Raw genomic sequence first — 21797 nt, forward strand, 5'->3', positions numbered from 1 at the left:
TTTATGAAATTTGACATGAGAGTTCCTGGGTATGATATCCCCAGACGTTTTTTTCATTTTTTGAGTCACTTGAGAAAAAGTGACTCTATGTAATCGGTCAGTGTTAGTCTGTCCGGCCGGCCGTCCGTAGACACCACCTTAACGTTGGACTTTTCTCGGAAACTATCAAAGCGATCGGGCTCATATTTTGTTTAGTCGTGACCTCCAATGACCTCTACACTTTAACGATGGTTTCGTTGACCTTTGACCTTTTTCAAGGTCACAGGTCAGCGTCAAAGGAAAAATTAGACATTTTATATCTTTGACAAAGTTCATCGGATGTGATTAAAACTTTGTAGGATTATTCTTTACATCAAAGTATTTACATCTGTAGCCTTTTACGAACGTTATCAGAAAAACAAGGGAGATAACTAGCCTTTTCTGTTCGGCAACACACAACTTAACGTTGGGCTTTTCTCGGAAACTATAAAAGTGACCGGGCTCAAATTTTATGTGAACGTGACTCATTGTGTTGTGAATAGCAATTTCTTCCTGTCCATCTGATGCCTCATATAATATTCAGAACTGCGAAAGTGACTCGATCGAGCGTTTGCTCTTCTTGTTTGATAAATGTCTTTGATGACGTCATATTCGGCTTTTCGTGAAAGTTGAGGCGGCACTGTCACGCTCTCATTTTTCAACCAAATTGGTTGAAATTTTGGTCAAGTAATCTTCGACGAAGCCCGGACTTCGGCATTGCATTTCAGCTTGGTGGCTTAAAAATTAATTAATGACTTAGGTCATTAAAAATCTGAAAATTGTAAAAAAAAAAAAAAATTATAAAACGATCCAAATTTACGTTTATCTTATTCTCCGTCATTTGCTGATTCCAAAAACATATAAATATGTTATATAAGCTCTGAAAATTAAAAATATAAAAATTATTATCAAAATTAAATTGTCGAAATCAATTTAAAAACACTTTTATCTTATTCCTTGTCGATTCCTGATTCCAAAAACATATAGATATGATATGTTTGGATTAAAAACACGCTCAGAAAGTTAAAACGAAGAGAGGTACAGAAAAGCGTGCTATCCTTCTCAGCGCAACTACTAAACCGCTCTTCTTGTCAATTTCACTGCCTTTGCCATGAGCGGTGGACTCAGACGATGCTACGAGTATACGATCTTGCTGAAAAATTGCGTTGCGTTCAGTTTCATTCTGTGAGTTCGACAGCTACTTGACTAAATGTTGTATTTTCGCCTTACGCGACTTGTTTTTTTACTTATGGAGGTCTTAAAAGGGGGGTTCCATTGTATTTGTGCATGCATTGGCTTTAGACTTGGTATCAGGGGAAGCAGCTGAACATAATAATGATAACTGGACATTTTCAAGTGCCTAACCTATGGCTCTAGGCCCTTTACAAAAGAACATTTACAGAATAGAACATATAAAAGTACACCCTTCACAAAACAATCAACCATACGGACAAAAATCACATGTACTGTTCACACAATATTCATAATTATATGCTATACACACTATATATACACACAAACCCAGCGAACACTTTCAACAATCATGCCAACTTTGTGGGAGAGGGGTACGTGCAGAAATGGGATAGAAAAGACATTAGGCCGGGTTGGTGTAGTATTGTGTGAAAAAGAAAGTTTTCAACTGTTGTTTGAAAGAGCTGAGAGAGGTGCAGTAAATGATCGAAAACTCTCAAACTGCCCCACCCGGTTACAGTAGCTAGGCTTTGGGAAATACGAATACGAATACTTTATTATCTCATACAGAGAAATTTCAGTGTGGTGCACATTAAAAGACAAAACAAATAATAAGACAACAGATAAAAATACCATACGAAACGTTGATTCAAAAATCAAAGACTTGGTTGACACCCACCATGTTAAAGGTCCTTGTCTACATTTTTATACCAAAATCGCCATTTGACCATTAAAATGCAGAGTCTATTACATGTATCTACAATTATCAACAATACACCCCCTTTCGATCAGGAAAGACGAAGCCAGTGTAGCCGTTTGAAAATTCATTGTAGTATTCCAGGGTAGTACTCATAGTAGGATATCCTTATTTGGAAAATGCCAAGCGCAAAACTCCTCTCAAATCCCGTGCATTTCGTGCGTTTAAAAAAAAGCGTGGACAGCGCTCCAGTGTCAAACTGTTGCTGCACTTGTTTGGGCGTGGCTATAAGCATAGTGACATGAATTTGATTGGTCAGTATTTTTAGGCAAAGCACATGTTCTCAGCAAACAGAAAACAAAATATTGGAAGCGTGAGTCACGCTACCCAAAAATAAAATCTTTTTTTACATATATTTTTTTTTCTATAACTTTTTTCCCCGTGGTTCATTCATCATCTGACATAACTTTTTAGCAAAATCTGACCATAAGATTATTGAAAAAAAGCAAAAATGTAGACGACCACCTTTAAAGTTAGTATGTTCCGAATTTTTGGTGAACTTCCAGCCGAAATGATAGCCACAGTTTGGCACCAAAAATTGATTTCTTATTTTGAATCGCGGCAAGAACATGAGTGAAGTCAAGGTCAGTAGTAGTGTACGTGGAATATCTTTCGGCTTTGCTGGGATAAATATTGTCTCTTTAAGACTGGATCAATAAATATGAGTAGAATTGTACCACACACACACATAAACAGGAAACAGGTTTGCTTTCATTGGTCTTGTGCTTTTTAAAAGTTCATAGTCAAAACATGAACATCTTTTTTCAACATGTTTTCTTCTCTCTATAAGTCACCTATAACAAAAGTTTACAATCATTTGCTGTAAAGGCTTAGTTACACACTCACACATGTACACACATGCACAACACACACACATTTATTTGCTGTAGAAGTCAACCATAGAAACCAACACACAAATACAGATGCAAGCACAGAGCATAACAACACAGATTTCTGGCCCACATGCAGGTTATTAAAGTCACAGTTCTATACAATCGACGAAAGTGTGACCATGTCAGTTGGAACACTTTTGATCCAGTTCTACTCTCACTCTCACCTCTGCACACTCCTCTTAACGCAATCTTGCTTTACACATTCACACATTTCTTTAGCTCTGAATGAAAAGTGAGCTTGCTCCTGAAAAAACATAAATGTAATAAATTCTCAAAATAAGCCATCATTTTCCATCCAAAAATGTAAGAAATCTAAATACAACACCCACACACCCAGAGGAGACTGGCAACAACAACAAAACCACAGAACAGATCAGGTACAATAGTATATCCTCCACCATTGAAAAGACACGATCTGTCACATCCACACAAAATGCCAGTACCAAATACATGTACCTCATAAAACACAAGCATGCATGTGCGCACACTCACACATCAACCACAGGGCTAACACACAAAAAAAGTGAAAAACCTGAATGGCCAGGGTCCACGGCGGCAGGGACAAAGAACAGCCTCTCCTGGTACTAAAATGTATGTTAATAAATTATAAAATAATACAAATTTTGCCTCCATCAACCATCCACACTAAAAATAAAAAAATATTTTGTAAGTTTTACTTTAAGAAACCGGATTTTCCGGTTTTAACAGTTTTCAAAAAAACCGATTTCCGGCGAGAACCGGAAAGGTGTTAGCCCTGTAACCATCAATGTTTATGTAAGCATCATAAGGAACATGTATGAAATTGTACCCTCAACCTCTGCAGACACTAGTATTGTCGCATTCATATAAACAAAGTTTTCTTTTCAAACAATGACAGCATTTTCAGACATGGTTATTGAAAACCTAATCAAAACAAACAAAACAAGAGGCGAAGCCTTCAAGGCTCACGTAAGAAATCGACAAACAGTAACACAAACTCAATCACTCCGTCACACATACACACACACACAGTAAGCATAGGTGACACTGTGCAAGAAAGCGAGACACTAGATCTAGATCTGTCTGTCTGCATGTAGCCTACTTACAGGGACACGACTGCCAACTAGTCTCGGCCCGCTCAAAATAACAATGACCGAGACTTTCAGTAATTCCTTCGCGTGACGTCTAACCCTCTTACGCCATAATGTGACGTCTTCAAATGTTAAAGTTTCTATCACATACACACACTCACACACACACACACACACGCACAGACAGACAAAGTTTATCATGGCATAGGCTACACTTACGTGAGCCAAAAAGGAAGAAAAGAAGATACAGTGGAACCTGTGATAGCACACCTCCCGATAAAGGACGCCCCCTGTTTTACCCTCTGTCCTGACCAGTATATACCTGTCATTAAAGGACACCTGAAATGGAGATACACTTTTGGCTGGCCCCAAAGGGTGTCATCATCCAGGGCCTAGCATTGGAAAAAGTGAGTTCAGCTTACAAAGGTGGGGTCCAGGGGCAAAGCCCCCCGAATTTGAAGATTTTTTAGAGATTTTTGACCTAAAATGTCCCCCCCCCCCCCCCCCCAAAGAAGATTGAGCAACTAAATTATGCCTTCACAGAAATAGCAACCTTTCGGAGCCATAGTTTGGGAATAACAGGTTTTTGCATTTCGGCGTACACCAAATCGAATTCCGCGTACTGGAGATGTTATTTCGGCGTAAAGTACGCCGAACGGCTTACAATGCTAGGCCCTGTATCATCACAAGCACCACTGTATTAACTTGTACATCTGGAGCAGTATGCAAGAATGGAGGCTAGAAGATACTTAAGTCGGGGATAAACTGTACCCTCGATAGGTTATCCTGGACTAAAGTCTCTGAACTCAACTCCTCCTCAAGCGGTCCTTCATGTTTCATCATTTCTGCATAGTTAAAGTCTTATCGAAGGTAAAGCAGCCATCATGAACAAAGATAGAACCAGATTATCAATCTGAGAGACAAAGGCCTCGAATACTGAAGACACCAGAACAGCAAATACTGTGTTCAGCCATGACAGATTCTCCAACCAACCTGCGACAAAAATACAGCATTTTGTAAAAATGAATTTCAAGACCCCACCTTCTATCTATCTTATCTATATATATATACACGACTGTGTGTGTGTGTGTGTGTGTGTGTGTGTGTGTGTGTGTGTGTGTGTGTGTGTGTGTGTGTGTGTGTGTGTGTGTGTGTGTGTGTGTGTGTGTGTGTGTGTGTGTGTGTGTGTGTGTGTGTGTGTGTGTGTGTGTGTGTGTGTGTGTGTGTGTGTGTGTGTGTGTGTGTGTGTGTGTGTGTGTGTGTGTGTGTGTGTGTGTGTGTGTGTGTGTGTGTGTGTGTGTGTGTGTGTGTGTGTGTGTGTGTGTGTGTGTGTGTGTGTGTGTGTGTGTGTGTGTGTGTGTGTGTGTGTGTGTGTGTGTGTGTGTGTGTGTGTGTGTGTGTGTGTGTGTGTGTGTGTGTGTGTGTGTGTGTGTGTGTGTGTGTGTGTGTGTGTGTGTGTGTGTGTGTGTGTGTGTGTGTGTGTGTGTGTGTGTGTGTGTGTGTGTGTGTGTGTGTGTGTGTGTGTGTGTGTGTGTGTGTGTGTGTGTGTGTGTGTGTGTGTGTGTGTGTGTGTGTGTGTGTGTGTGTGTGTGTGTGTGTGTGTGTGTGTGTGTGTGTGTGTGTGTGTGTGTGTGTGTGTGTGTGTGTGTGTGTGTGTGTGTGTGTGTGTGTGTGTGTGTGTGTGTGTGTGTGTGTGTGTGTGTGTGTGTGTGTGTGTGTGTGTGTGTGTGTGTGTGTGTGTGTGTGTGTGTGTGTGTGTGTGTGTGTGTGTGTGTGTGTGTGTGTGTGTGTGTGTGTGTGTGTGTGTGTGTGTGTGTGTGTGTGTGTGTGTGTGTGTGTGTGTGTGTGTGTGTGTGTGTGTGTGTGTGTGTGTGTGTGTGTGTGTGTGTGTGTGTGTGTGTGTGTGTGTGTGTGTGTGTGTGTGTGTGTGTGTGTGTGTGTGTGTGTGTGTGTGTGTGTGTGTGTGTGTGTGTGTGTGTGTGTGTGTGTGTGTGTGTGTGTGTGTGTGTGTGTGTGTGTGTGTGTGTGTGTGTGTGTGTGTGTGTGTGTGTGTGTGTGTGTGTGTGTGTGTGTGTGTGTGTGTGTGTGTGTGTGTGTGTGTGTGTGTGTGTGTGTGTGTGTGTGTGTGTGTGTGTGTGTGTGTGTGTTCGCGATGCACGGCCAAAGTTCTCGATGGATCTGCTTCAAATTTGGTGGGCAAATTCAGGTGGATCCCGGGCACAAACTTGTCGATGAAAATTTTCAACACGTGCTCTAAGCGTGGCGTGGCGCGGTGAACCGCGGATACGGCTTCTGTGCCAAGGGAAACAATCTACGCAATTCAACAACGTTAGGTTGCTGAAGCAGCAGTAGCTTCCCTTCTACTTGAAACCTGCCGAGTTTTCAATGTTGGTTCAGATTTAAGTATTGCAATTTGTGTACAAAATCCCTCCCATCTTCAAAATATTGCCACTAATACTACCCCTCCTATCGTAAATATTCATTGCAACCATTAATAAGCTGTACAGTAGATGGTGGGTACGACTACTGTCTGTGTGTGTATCTGAGTGTCTGTCTGTTCGCGATGCACTGCCAAAGTTCTCGACGGATCTGCATCAAATTTGGTGGGCATATTCAGACACAAACTGGTCGATGAAAATTTTCAACACGTACTCTAAGCCGGCGAACCGCCACGCTGCATACTCTGCCTCGCGATCCACCCGGCAAAGCCGGGTATTCATCTAGTTACTTTATATATGTGCGTGAAAATGTTTTATGGCAGATTTTGCAAGAAGTTCAAATAATATTTTAAATTACTTTTTATTGTAAATATCGTTGACTCCTGACAACAGGACCTATGAATTTTTGCAAAAAATGTACAAGGCTGTTTTGATTTACAAATTACATAGTAATAACAAGAAGAGCAAACGCTCGATCGAGTCACTTTCGCAGTTCTGAATATTATATGAGGCATCAGATGGACAGGAAGAAATTGCTATTCACAACACAATGAGTCACGTTCACATAAAATTTGAGCCCGGTCACTTTTATAGTTTCCGAGAAAAGCCCAACGTTAAGTTGTGTGTTGCCGAACAGAAAAGGCTAGTTATCTCCCTTGTTTTTCTGATAACGTTCGTAAAAGGCTACAGATGTAAATACTTTGATGTAAAGAATAATCCTACAAAGTTTCAATCACATCCGATGAACTTTGTCAAAGATATAAAATGTCTAATTTTTCCTTTGACGCTGACCTGTGACCTTGAAAAAGGTCAAAGGTCAACGAAACCATCGTTAAAGTGTAGAGGTCATTGGAGGTCACGACTAAACAAAATATGAGCCCGATCGCTTTGATAGTTTCCGAGAAAAGATATAAAATGTCTAATTTTTCCTTTGACGCTGACCTGTGACCTTGAAAAAGGTCAAAGGTCAACGAAACCATCGTTAAAGTGTAGAGGTCATTGGAGGTCACGACTAAACAAAATATGAGCCCGATCGCTTTGATAGTTTCCGAGAAAAGTCCAACGTTAAGGTGGTGTCTACGGATGGACGGCCGGCCGGACAGACTAACACTGACCGATTACATAGAGTCACTTTTTCTCAAGTGACTCAAAAACCATGAATTAGTATTTATAATTCGTAGCTAATACGTGACTCAAAGAATGATCGCACTTTAAAGACAACATGGATAATAACCCACGACTGTAAAGTTATGTACATAGCTCTATGTTCGTTTGTTCAGTCGGACTTTCGCCAAGCCAATGGGCACTTAGCGTGGGAGCAGTAAATATTCCGAGTTCTGAGTTCTCTCCCTCTATCTCTCTCTCTCACACACACACACACACACACACACACACACACACACACACACATGACCTGGAAACACATCAATGCACATAATATTCTGGTGTACGTACCAACATAAAATGAAAATATTATGAAGACAAGCTGGGCAAAGACAGAGGCCAACGTTCCTTGAACACTTTTCTTTGTGCCTGTCAACATACAAGAAAACACTTTGATTTTGATAGAAAATGTTAAGGAAAGCAATGCAAAAAAACAAGTAAATATTTCAAGGACAAATGTTTTTAAGAGATTTTGATAAACAAGAATAACCAAATCTGTTTGGAACCATCCCCTAAAAACATATCTTGTGCATTTATTTTGTAACCATTAAAGCTTTCAGCAACAGGAGAAAAAGTGTTATAGTGTGGATATAGCGTACTTAAATATTAAAGAGAAGAGCCATAACTACATAGCACAACATAAACCACCAAAGCAAGCAATCACAGTTGCATGTAATCAATCAGTCTAAAATGTAGAATACTCTCTGTACCCCAAATAATAAAATAAACAGCCACCAACCTAAAAAATATCAATACATGTTTTAACTAAACTGCGCAATCAACAGTCTCATACACAGGTGTTTTTTTCAGCAATTTTAACAAAGATTTTGTTCACTCTTTTTTTGTCATTTGAAAATGACTGATTCAAGGGAAAGCTAACTAAAATAAAGATCTTTCACAAACCTGGCCATTTTGTATTTCCATATCGCATCCCAACCACACATGCCACTGTATCTCCAATGCCCAGTGATATCACCCCACAGTAATTTCTGATATCGCCAACTGAAAACCATTGAAAATCATGATCAAAATTCTCATTTCTGATTGAACTGAAGTACCCTGCAGAACCGCTTCATTAACCCCTTCACTGCCCAGCACGTACTAGGTACGTGGTCATGTTTGGTTTGTCATACGCCCATACACATACCTAGTACGTGGCATGTACATCAGCACTTTTCAGGACATTTGTGAAAACTAAATGGGAGGTAACCACTGTGCAACTTCTTGTAGGGGTTTAAACACAGTTCTTTCCCATTGACTGTTCAAATAAGTTAGTACCACGTGGTCAAAACTTTTTTAGAAGCTTTTTTCGATCTATAAGATTCAAAATGGCGGTCGAAAGTCGGACATCAACTCGTAGACCTGCTGTTTTCAAATGATACAGTGTTCTGGAAGCTCTACAAGAAGTGATTTATGGATTACCACACAGAAGAATACTGTTATGGGCTGTAATGTGAGTACCTGATGTTTGACACCAGTTTTAGCTGCGTTTTCTGCGGTTTTACATGCTGCAGTGTGTGTGTGAAAGTTTTGGAAACTGTAATTTTTGACAAAAATGGTCATTATATCAATTTTTACTATAACAATCACAAGCAAAGTCCAATGATCATGTTATCACATAATAGCCAAGAGTGTAAGCAAACCACATGCCAAAGATCTAAGAGATATCTCAATAAATGATTGAGCAGTGAACAGATTAGTGAACCTACCGAAAAAAGCAAAATTTGCCCTGGCGCACAGCAATACCAAAATGCTGTTATACTGTGGCAGTGAAGGGGTTAATATATAGACAGCACTGCATTTTTTTTCCTTATTTTGTTACAAGGTGCAAAGTGTTTCCAAGCCATGAAATAAAAATATAACAGCTGACAAACGAACAACTCTTTTGGCAAGCTACTTCCCTCTTGGATGCGCCATACTAGCATGTAACACTCAGAATCTCTTTCTGTGCACAAGTAGTGCTGGTTTGTTTCTTTGTTTCGTTCATGGGCTGAAACTCCCACAGCTTTTACGTGTATGACCGTTTTTACCCCGCCATTTAGGCAGCCATACACCGCTTTCGGGGGAAGCATGCTGGATATTTTCGTGTTTCTATAACCCACTGAACTCAGACATGGATTACAGGATCTTTTCTGTGCGCACTTGGTCTTGTGCTTGCGTGTACACACAAAGGGGGATAAGGCACTAGCAGGTCTCCACATGAGTTGACCTGGGAGATCGGAAAAATCTCCACCTTAACCCACCAGGCGGCCGCGGCCGGGATTTGAACATCTTGACCTTCCGATTAGGAGGCCGATGTCTTATCCACTAGGCCACTGAGCCGGTCTGTAGCGCTGGTCATGCTCCTTCTCTTTTGCCATTCTAACAAACAATGAACCCTTTTCAGCTTACCATGGTGACAAGCACACATGCTTTGAGTTTTTGACTATTACTCTTCTCTGTGCCATGTTAAGAAGTAGTTTTGGTAAGCTTAGCCATGTAAAAACATTTTCAGACACGGGAACAAAAATACAAGAAAAAGTCAGAAAAAATATTATAGCTCCAAATCATAATACATGTACACTAAGCCTGAGGATGGATCACAAAAACAGGTCTGAAATTATGCCTTGGAGCTCACAAAAAGTCTCATTTCAGCCCTAAGTCTGAAGATTCTCATTTGTGACACATGAAATACATGTACACAATCAATGTGCCAGATTATCTTCTGATTTTCCATGCTAACAAGAAACGCCAACTCAATGTGCGACCCAGACAACGGACACATAAAGAACTAACCTACAATCCTGTGCGAGAGCCATAGAGGTAAGGACAACCCCACAAGCAGGTAGACATGTGTCAGGAGTACTGGCCCTTGGTCCCGATCATCCACAAACACTCGAAATGAATTTTCAACAGCGGAGCCCAGCCATTGAACGTTGATCAGTCGTGAAACCTGGAACAAAGTTAGTGCCTTGTTCAAAGTGTAAAAACTGAGCCCAGCCACTGAACGTTGATCAGTCGTGAAACCTGGAACACAGTTAGTGCCTTGTTCAAAGTGTAAAAACTGAGCCCAGCCATTGAACGTTGATCAGCCGTGAAACCTGGAACAAAGTTAGTGCCTTGTTCAAGGTGTAAAAACTGAGCCCAGCCATTGAACGTTGATCAGCCGTGAAACCTGGAACAAAGTTAGTGCCTTGTTCAAAGGTGTAAAAACTGAGCCCAGCCATTGGACGTTGATCAGTCGTGAAACCTGGAACAAAGTTAGTGCCTTGTTCAAAGGTGTAAAAACTGAGCCCAGCCATTGGACGTTGATCAGTCGTGAAACCTGGAACAAAGTTAGTGCCTTGTTCAAAGGTGTAAAAACTGAGCCCAGCCATTGGACGTTGATCAGTCGTGAAACCTGGAACAAAGTTAGTGCCTTGTTCAAAGGTGTAAAAACTGAGCCCAGCCATTGGACGTTGATCAGTCGTGAAACCTGGAACACAGTTAGTGCCTTGTTCAAAGGTGTAACAACTGAGCCCAGCCATTGAACGTTGATCAGTCGTGAAACCTGGAACAAAGTTAGTGCCTTGTTCAAAGTGTAAAAACTGAGCCCAGCCACTGAACGTTGATCAGTCGTGAAACCTGGAACAAAGTTAGTGCCTTGTTCAAAGTGTAAAAACTGAGCCCAGCCACTGAACGTTGATCAGTCGTGAAACCTGGAACAACGTTAGTGCCTTGTTCAAGGGTGTAAAAACTGAGCCCAGCCATTGAACGTTGATCAGCCGTGAAACCTGGAACAACGTTAGTGCCTTGTTCAAAGGTGTAAAAACTGAGCCCAGCCATTGAACGTTGATCAGCCGTGAAACCTGGAACAAAGTTAGTGCCTTGTTCAAAGGTGTAAAAACTGAGTTTCAAATCTGATAGCAAAATCAAGAGAGACTGGTATGTAAACATGGAAACAACACTACACATGAACACAGAGAGAAAGACACAAATGAAACCGGCACGTTTTGTCTGCAGCTAGTTAATTTCTAATGCATTCACATAAAAGTATGAATGTACAGCTAAGTGCATTGTTTTTGAAACTATTCCAGAAACCTTCTTCAGAAACACTCTCTCTCTCTCTCTCTCTCTCTCTCTCTCTCTCTCTCTCTCTCTCTCTCTCTCTCTCTGAGTTTTTGTCTCTCTCTCTCTCCAGTAATTTCTTCTTTTTTAAATAAAAAAATAACATAAAATAAATTATACTAAATTTTAAATCGTATGCTTAAATTCCATTCAAATCTACCATACCTCTAACACACAGAGTACAGCAAATGCGACCACTGACGCCAGAAGAAGAAAAAATGGATCCACCGCCAGCCCTGGAACGTACACACCAACGACGACCATGTGGAACACCTTGCGAGCCGTTGTCGATGCACGGTTGCCTTTCCCTGATGGGTTGGTGCTGAGGTGTTGAGTGTAGAGTGTAAAACCAATGATGGTTATGACCGCAACAGCAGACCACCATACCAAAAGAGATATCTATAACAAAAAATATTTAAAAAATTCAAAAGTCGTTCAAGTCAGGCTGAAGCAAAGGAAACTTATTCTGGACAAACTTACTTGTTATTTTGTCAACTGTCTGTTTAATTCATTAATGTATTTAAGCTTGCAAATTGGCAAAAAAATTAATTGTTCTTGACCTTAACCCTGGTAGTAGAGGTAGAAAAAGTGTTATCTCCCTTTATTAGGTCAGAGGTTTCCTCCAACAGGAAAGGAGTGTCTCCCTGTTTTCTTGTGTGTGTGTTTGTGTACATACATAAGTGTATGTGTGTGTGTGTGTGTACGTGCGTGCATATGAGCGTGCATGTCTGCATGTGTGTGTGAGTGTTATACACTGAGAAAAAAAGAAAATGTTTTGTCTTCAGATGCATGTGGAATCAAACCTGCCCGGACAACACCTCTTGCCAACGACCACCTACTCACTACCACTAGGCTCAGTGAAAAAATTTATTCCTATATATTTCACCTTTACATATAGTGACCACCTGTCTATCATGACTACTTGTGGCCTGTCCCTTTGGTGGTCGTAATAAATAGATTCAACTTGTATCTTACGTAGTTGTTATTATGTGTTAATTTTGTGTATTGTTACTTGTAGTTTGATACTGTGAAGCGCGGAGAGCACAAAAACATTCAGTGGTTTGCGCTATATAAGTGTTCATTATCATTACTATTATTGTCTTTAAATAAAAAGAAAACACACCAGTAACCAGGTTAGGTACGTTTATATCTATAATCAATATTTCGGCACATTACTGCCTTCTTCGGGATGGTAAGCTTATCTTTATTATTATCTTTGTACAATCAGTGGGCCGAACAAGGACTGCATGAATGAAAAACACATACCCTCCTATTTTCCCCAAAGATGAACACAAAGAGCCACAGCAGAGGCTGGTGGTCAGTAAGAAACATGAGTGTTCCAATGGCCATGAGCGCACACGCCACGTAGACTAGGATGAAGGGTATAATGTTGTCACACCAATCCCAGGAGAACACCAGCACTGATGCCAGTGTCACAAACAGCAACAGCACCTGAAATATGAAGAAAAAATGTTGGTGATTGGATCTTTAAATACAGTGGAAGTCTCCTTTAAAGACCAAAACAAAAACTGAGAAAATCATGTTTTAAATGTGGGAGTAATGCAGTCTCAAATAAAATCTGGAAAGCTAGTGTCATAAAAGGAGGATTCTATTGTAAAAACAATTATACAAATAAATCCCTGCATAAACAAAGTAAAATGTCATTTTTGTACGGCAATGTCTGTCTCCTTCCTTGATCCAAAATTAGCTTCCATACAAAAATAATAGCAGAATCAGCAAGATAAGACTGCATAAAGAAAGAGCCCATAAACCTCATCCCCACATACACGTTTATTATACATGAACATACAGAAAGAGCCCATAAACCTCATCCCCACATACACGTTTATTATACATGAACATACAGAAAGAGCCCATAAACCTCATCCCCACATACACGTTTATTATACATGAACATAAAGAAAGAGCCCATAAACATCATCCCCACATACACGTTTATTATACATGAACATAAAGAAAGAGCTCATAAACATCATCCCCACATGCACGTTTATTATACATGAACATAAAAAACATGCACATGCACAACTATGCACACACAGACACATGCACACTCGCACATTCACACACAGACACATGCACACTCGCACATTCACACACAGACACATGCACACTCGCACATTCACACACAGACACATGCACACTCGCACATTCACACACAGACACTGGCACACTCGCACATTCCCACACAGACACATGCACACTCGCACATTCACACAGACACATGCACACTCGCACATTCACACACAGACACATGCACACTCGCACATTCACACACAGACACATTCACACACAGACACATGTACACTTGCACATTCACACACAGACACATGTACACTCGCACATTCACACACAGACACATGCACACTCGCAAATTCACACACAGACACATGCACACTCGCACATTCACACACAGACACATGCCCACTCGCACATTCACACACAGACACATGCACACTCGCACATTCACACACAGACACATGCACACTCGCACATTCACACACAGACACATGCACACTCGCACATTCACACACAGACACATGCACTCTCGCACATTCACACACAGACACATGCACACTCGCACATTCACACACAGACACATGCACACTCGCACATTCACACACAGACACATGCACACTCGCACATTCTCACACAGACACATGCACACTCGCACATTCACACACAGACACATGCACACTCGCACATTCACACACAGACACATGCACACTCGCACATTCACACACAGACACATGCACACTCGCACATTCACACACAGACACATGCACACTCGCACATTCACACACAGACACATGCACACTCGCACATTCACACACAGACACATGCACACTCGCACATTCACACACAGACACATGCACACTCGCACATTCACACATTCACACACAGACACATGCACACTCGCACATTCACACACAGACACATGCACACTCGCACATTCACACACAGACACATGCACACTCGCACATTCACACACAGACACATGCACACTCGCACATTCACACACAGACACATGCACACTCGCACATTCACACACAGACACATGCACACTCGCACATTCACACACAGACACATGCACACTCGCACATTCACACACAGACACATGCACACTCGCACATTCACACACAGACACATGCACACTCGCACATTCACACACAGACACATGCACACTCGCACATTCACACACAGACACATGCACACTTGCACATTCACACACAGACACATGCACACTTGCACATTCACACACAGACACATGCACACTTGCACATTCACACACAGACACATGCACACTCGCACATTCACACACAGACACATGCACACTCGCACATTCACACATTACACACACAGACACACTCGCACATTCACACATTACACACACAGACACATGCATGCACACAGCCACTCGATCACCCACACGCACAGCCTTTAGCTTTGATTGCATACAAAATATTGTACTCACACTTATAAAGTTATACACGTACAATTCATGGGTGACAACAGGCCTCCTCTGCAAAAAAGACAGTAAAAAAAGTTTGCATTTATCAGTTTCCAAAGGGAAAATCAGCTTCTCTGAATGTTTAGATGCGAACCTAATGTTATCTTTTAATAATCCTAGCATATCGTCATTAAACTGATTTCCGCCGCAACCTTAATCTCGCACTAAAACAGTTATAGAGTTCTTTTACAGTACATAATATCAAGCACCTAACATATTGCAGAAGTGACTTATGTCACAACCTTACTCATACACAAAAACAGCACCAGATTTTATTGACTGTATATTAGATTTATTTCAAACAGAATGAGGCAGAGTGATTTATAACAAACACCTTATGCATAATTCAAAACCACACCTATTGCATTTTTTTTAAAGTCTCTATCATTTTCAGCTTTCACACCTTCACCTAAATCCTTTTATTATTTCCTGCATACCTAAACGAGGAAGCACTGAATACCTTCACTCAGAAGAGGAATTCCACAAGGGGGGGGGGGGGGGTAAAGTACTTTATTAGTATACAAGTGGTAATCATAACTTGTTTGGTGGGTTTTGAAAATTACTTGTCCATTTACTATTTCAGACCTGCATCTGAATATGAACGGTCTGTAAACTAATGATGCAAGATGGTTTAGCTGTAGACAGACATATCAAATAAGGAAGCATTGAATACCGTCACTCAGAAGAGGATTTCCACAAGTGGTGTAAATTATTTGTTTGGTAGGTTGTGAAAATTACATGTCCATTTACAAATTAATTTTTAGAGCTGCATCTAAATATGAACAGTCCGCAAACTAATTATGCAAGATGGTTGAGCTGCAGACAGACATATCACAAACTGATTACCTCATCAAAAGCAAACACGTCCATCCATGAAACCATCCTGAAGATAGCAGAGCCCAGTATGTGGCACACGACACTGAGCTCCCCAAATGTGAAGGACAAGGGACACATAGTGGGCAAGTAGTAGGCTGTGCACATCACCACCACAAAGCCAATCAACCATGGCATCAAAAAACCTCCTGCAATAAAAGTACAAATCTTTCTTACAGTTTTAATCAACTTTTACCATCATCACTCTTACCCTCTCCGTCATCCTCCCTTCGTCCTCCCTTTTCTTAGCCATTTAACATATCACCACGGACATGTCCCTAATAGGAAATTTCCTGTGAGGGCGTTAAGCCTCCCCCTATTTTCAACAGTTTCCCTGATAAGCTTTTTCGCTGTTGGTGTTTAGTTCTTTTTCAAGCATTCTCATGTGTAACCAAGTGCAAGAAAGCACTCAAATTACTTTTGGAAGCAAAGCTAGTCAAACAAGAATTAGAGATGAATAAATAGCCCCATAAAAACTGCCATGTGAACGCAAGCGATAGCAAGAGCACACCAGGAAATAACAGCAGTCACAAACAGCAACCCTAGCTATCGCAAACAGCTCTCGACATTTCACAGGTATTGTCTAACCAAAGCACAACAAATGTATAGCTATAAATAGCTCAATCTCAAGGCCTGGCAGACAACTCTATCCAGAGCGGCTGCTTTGAAAGGGGGACTACTGTACATGATTTACCACATTCTGTTGTGTTGTTTTTTTTACCTCTTTCAATAAGTCTACACTGGCTAGAAGTGTCTCAAAGACTTTATTTTTACCAGCAGTCTTACTACACCACATGTTTCCCTTTACAGTACAGCATGACAGTCTAACCTTGATTTGAATACCTCCTAACAACCTTCTGTATCATTCCTGTTGTTTTTGTTACATCATTACTCTCATCATTTTGAGATTGAAGAAAGAACGTCTAACTGAGCCAAGTCTGTTCATTTTCTGAAGATCAGTTGTCTGCCTGTTCACTCCAAAGACCAGCATACTCCAGATATATCGCTCATGGAAGTGACATCACATACATGTACTGAAAGAAGAGTGAACATTTTGAGATTTGTTCAGTGTATGATGACAAAACTCAATCTGGATTAGATATTGCCAAAAGAGCATTAAGTCAGTATTTTTATCTAGTTAATGTTTCATTTTGTGAATGATTAAATTAATAATTCTTGCCTTTTTATTCTTACCGGCATAAAAGCATGACAACATGAGGAAAACGCTTGAGGAGATGACCAGCACAAAGTACAGAATGCTGTTTTTTAATTTCAGCTGGGAGGGAACCAAGAGCAGCATCCCACACCCTGTTGCCAACAGGAATGTCACCTCTGGCAGTCTTTCTGAGTTACCTGCAATTGCAACAAAGTCAATCAGTCTATGGAATTGTACACAGGGTCTAGCTTGAAACAAAAAGAGATCAATAAGGATAAGAATAAGAATACTTTATTATCTCATAGAGAAATTCAGGCGTGGTACATAACAATAATACAAACAGGACATTGTTTTTACATTAGACATATAGCACTATATAACAGGGCAGGTTATAAACACACCTCCCACATACCTTTTTAAAGTTATCTAGAAGAATAATGACTCATTAGTTTGAAAAAAAATACAGAAAGCATAAGAATCAAAATGTTTTGAAACCATGGGGTTTTTTTTGTTGTAAAACAGTGGCTTGCTCATTTCAATGCTTGGGGTTCTTTTTATATTTAGTCAAGTTTTGACTAAATATTTTAACATCGAGGGGGAATCGAAACGAGGGTCGTGGTGTATGTGCGTGTGTGCGTGTGTGTCTGTGTAGAGCGATTCAGACTAAACTAAATGTCTTTGATGACGTCATATCCGGCTTTTCGTGAAAGTTGAGGCGGCACTGTCACGCCCTCATTTTTCAACCAAATTGGTTGAAATTTTGGTCAAGTAATCTTCGATGAAGCCCGGACTTCGGTATTGCATTTCAGCTTGGTGGCTTAAAAATTAATTAATGACTTTGATCATTAAAAATCTGAAAATTGTAAAAAAAAATAAAAATTTATAAAACGATCCAAATTTACGTTTATCTTATTCTCCATCATTTGCTGATTCCAAAAACATATAAATATGTTATATTCGGATTAAAAACAAGCTCTGAAAATTAAATATATAAAAATTATTATCAAAATTAAATTGACCAAATCAATTTAAAAACACTTTCATCTTATTCCTTGTCGGTTCCTGATTCCAAAAACATATAGATATGATATGTTTGGATTAAAAACACGCTCAGAAAGTTAAAACAAAGAGAGGTACAGAAAAGCGTGCTATCCTTCTTAGCGCAACTGCTACCCCGCTCTTCTTGTCAATTTCACTGCCTTTGCCATGAGCGGTGGACTGACGATGCTACGAGTATACGGTCTTGCTGAAAAATGGCATTGCGTTCAGTTTCATTCTGTGAGTTCGACAGCTACTTGACTAAATATTGTATTTTCGCCTTACGCGACTTGTTACATTTAGTCAAGTTTTGACTAAATGTTTTAACGTAGAGGGGGGAATCGAGACGAGGGTCGTGGTGTATGTGTGTGTGTGTGTAGAGCGATTCAGACTAAACTACTGGACCGATCTTTATGAAATTTGACATGAGAGTTCCTGGGTATTTTTTTGATAAATGTCTTTGATGACGTCATATCCGGCTTTTCGTGAAAGTCGAGGCGGCACTGTCACGCCCTCATTTTTCAACCAAATTGGTTGAAATTTTGGTCAAGTAATCTTCGACGAAGCCCGGACTTCGGTATTGCATTTCAGCTTGGTGGCTTAAAAATTAATTAATGACTTTGGTCATTTAAAATCTGAAAATTGTAAAAAAAAAATAAAAATTTATAAAACGATCCAAATTTACGTTCATCTTATTCTCCATCATTTTCTGATTCCAAAAACATATAAATATGTTATATTTGGATTAAAAACAAGCTCTGAAATATTTGGATTAAAAACAAGCTCTGAAAATTAAATATATAAAAATTATTATCAAAATTAAATTGTCCAAATCAATTTAAAAACACTTTCATCTTATTCCTTGTCGGTTCCTGATTCCAAAAACATATAGATATGATATGTTTGGATTAAAACCACGCTCAGAAAGTTAAAACAAAGAGAGGTACAGAAAAGCGTGCTATCCTTCTTAGCGCAACTACTACCCCGCTCTTCTTGTCAATTTCACTGCCTTTGCCATGAGCGGTGGACTGACGATGCTACGAGTATACGGTCTTGCTGAAAAATGGCATTGCGTTCAGTTTCATTCTGTGAGTTCGACAGCTACTTGACTAAATGTTGTATTTTCGCCTTACGCAACTTGTTCTTTCTCTTAGGTGCCAGGAGGTTAGTTCTGCATCACTCTCGCTCTCTCTTGTCCTATACGCTTAGAGCGCGTACATTCCAATATTTCTAAGGTTTTTATACCTTCTTCTTCTTCTTCTTCTTCTGCGTTCATGGGCTGAAACTCCCACGTACACTCGTGTTTTTTGCACGAGTAGAATTTTACGTGTATGACCGTTTTTTACCGTCTTGTGCTTGCGTGTACACACGGGGGTGTTCGGACACCGAGGAGAGTCTGCACACAAAGTTGACTCTGAGAAATAAATCTCTCGCCGAATGTGGGGACAAGCTCACGCTGACAGCGGCCAACTGGATACAAACCCAGCGCGCTACCGACTGAGCTACATCCCCGCCGGTTTTTATACCAACATGTTCTTTATAATAATGTGTTTTCTGTTCAAACAGCTAAATGACTAGGGTCATAACACTTGACTTAAAGGCACAGTAAGCCTCCCGTAAACCATCACAGAGCTCCCCGAGCGTCTAAATACAGTACAAGCATACTTCCATTTGAACGCTCACCGAACGGGAACATCCTGGCTGCTTTCTGTCGAGCGTGAGACATTTTCCAAGAATTTATTTTCGTAGACTTGTTCCGTTAACAACAACGGCGCCTCGTTTTTGCGCTAGACCTAACTTTTAAAATCTAAATAATAAATTGACAGCTTGTTACACAAACATTCTTTAATCATAAAAGAATTCGTTTTTCATCAAGACAAGATCAGAACAATTCGAAGTTGTGAAAGTTTAAAAAAAGAAAAGCCCGGAAGCAGGGTCACGCAAGGGTCGTAGCAGACGACGGCCGGTTTATCAGTGCAAATCGCCGTTCCTCTCAACAATCAAAAGCCATCGCTAGAGTTCTTGTGAACCACAGCCGTTGTTTCGTGCATAAAAAAACGTGCTATTGTAGATAAGCTCACGTCGAGTCGCATTCAAATGACTAACTATGACGACTGCATTGTGAAAAGGGAAAACTGGATCACACGGGTTCACGATGGCTCAGGGGTAAGATAAACCACGCAAAAATAAATTCTTTGAAAATTGTTCGCTCTTTACGGAGGGCACCTAGGATGTTCTCAATTGGTGAGTGTTTAAATGAAAGGGTGTTTGTACTGTGTGTAAAAGCCTGACCGTATCTGTGATGGTTTACGGGAGGCTTACTCTGCCTTTAAACAACACAAATAAAGCTGTAATACAGTGGAACCCCCTTTTAAGACCCCCCAATTTAAGACTTCCTTCCTTTTAAGACCCTCTTTTCTCAGATGTTCTGTTCATAGCCTCTGTAAATTCACCTCCATTTTAAGACTCACTCTCTTTTAGGATCTGATTTTCTTAAGATTTTTGAAGGTCGTAAAAATGAGGTTCCACTGTATTTCTCTTTTGCTTGTGCACACCCACACATGTTTACACTTTCAGCATCACACCATATAAATATTCTTTGATGCACACACACAAACACAACACAAACTCACACACACCCACACACCAGTTTCTGATGAAGGAGCTGGCAGTGCTTCAGCCAGAACAGCCAGAGGTACCAGCAGCACACAATGCACCCCACATGATACTCCAGGACTGAAAACATCAGTATCAAGAAAAGTGAACACAATCTAAAAAAATCTTCTATCTTACTTATCATGCCAATGGCCAGCAATGCTGCAACCTTTCTGTGACAAATATTTGTTTTATTTCAAATGTATACCGGTAAACATAAATCAGTGGGTGTTAACTGTTAAATATATATTTGTATTTTTTATTTCTTCCGATGAATATTTGTTTTAATGGATACATATTCTGCTACTGTATCTTTTATGTAATTTCATTAATTTTCTGTATCACGCAGATCTGACATAAGAAAAATTTCAAACAGATTTTTACATGAAACATGTAAAAACAAATACACAACAACAAATGACTTAATTTAACTGTAGCAAAACCAGAGGATTTACATTTGATCAGTTAACATCGAAAGAGCCGTCTGCAGTTGTCAGTGAACAGTGAACAGGATTGTCAACTGTGCAGTAGCCATGTTTTCTTGTGCAGCGAGCAACTCTGGACAGCTCGCCTACCCCTGGCAAGCCTAGCCTTCCACGTGACAAGCTGTCCCCAAGAAACCCTCTTTCTTACTTTACTCGTCAAAACCTAGCATTTTTGAGGTTGAGAAAGGGGGGTCAGGGCATATAGTGAGTACACTTATGGTTAAAGTGCACAGTCTTAAAATGACCTTTTGTCAATGTCCCAAATTCCACCAGTCCTAACCCGCAGTATGGCAGAAGGGGTCTTTTTCAACCAAAAGTGGGTGGATTCCCTGTAGGTGTATAACCGGGTGCGTTTCCTGTAGTGTTTTCCTGATCTTGCTGAATGTCACGAGATGCTTAGCAACATCGGTAGAATTTGATGTTTTACAAAAATCTTTTTTG

The 21797-nt window shown here is 40.3% G+C and overlaps 1 protein-coding gene across 1 annotated transcript in view; it reads right to left on the reverse strand.

The window, feature by feature from the left end:
* Nucleotides 1-2651: 2651 nt before the first annotated feature.
* Nucleotides 2652-21797, reverse strand: part of LOC138948324 (dolichol kinase-like) — a 20261-nt gene continuing 1115 nt past the window's right edge. Inside the window, exons 3-12 of the mRNA XM_070319837.1 lie at nt 20864-20952; nt 17217-17375; nt 15996-16171; nt 15114-15161; nt 12884-13069; nt 11783-12016; nt 10307-10463; nt 8435-8533; nt 7823-7900; nt 2652-4922 (exon numbers count right to left, since the gene is read on the reverse strand). Of these exons, the coding sequence (XP_070175938.1) occupies nt 4783-4922; nt 7823-7900; nt 8435-8533; nt 10307-10463; nt 11783-12016; nt 12884-13069; nt 15114-15161; nt 15996-16171; nt 17217-17375; nt 20864-20952 (1366 nt within the window). The 3' untranslated portion in view covers nt 2652-4782. The remainder of the gene's footprint in view (nt 4923-7822; nt 7901-8434; nt 8534-10306; nt 10464-11782; nt 12017-12883; nt 13070-15113; nt 15162-15995; nt 16172-17216; nt 17376-20863; nt 20953-21797) is intronic.

The sequence above is a fragment of the Littorina saxatilis genome, linkage group LG1 (genome assembly GCF_037325665.1).
Source record: "Littorina saxatilis isolate snail1 linkage group LG1, US_GU_Lsax_2.0, whole genome shotgun sequence".
NCBI lineage: Eukaryota > Metazoa > Mollusca > Gastropoda > Littorinimorpha > Littorinidae > Littorina > Littorina saxatilis.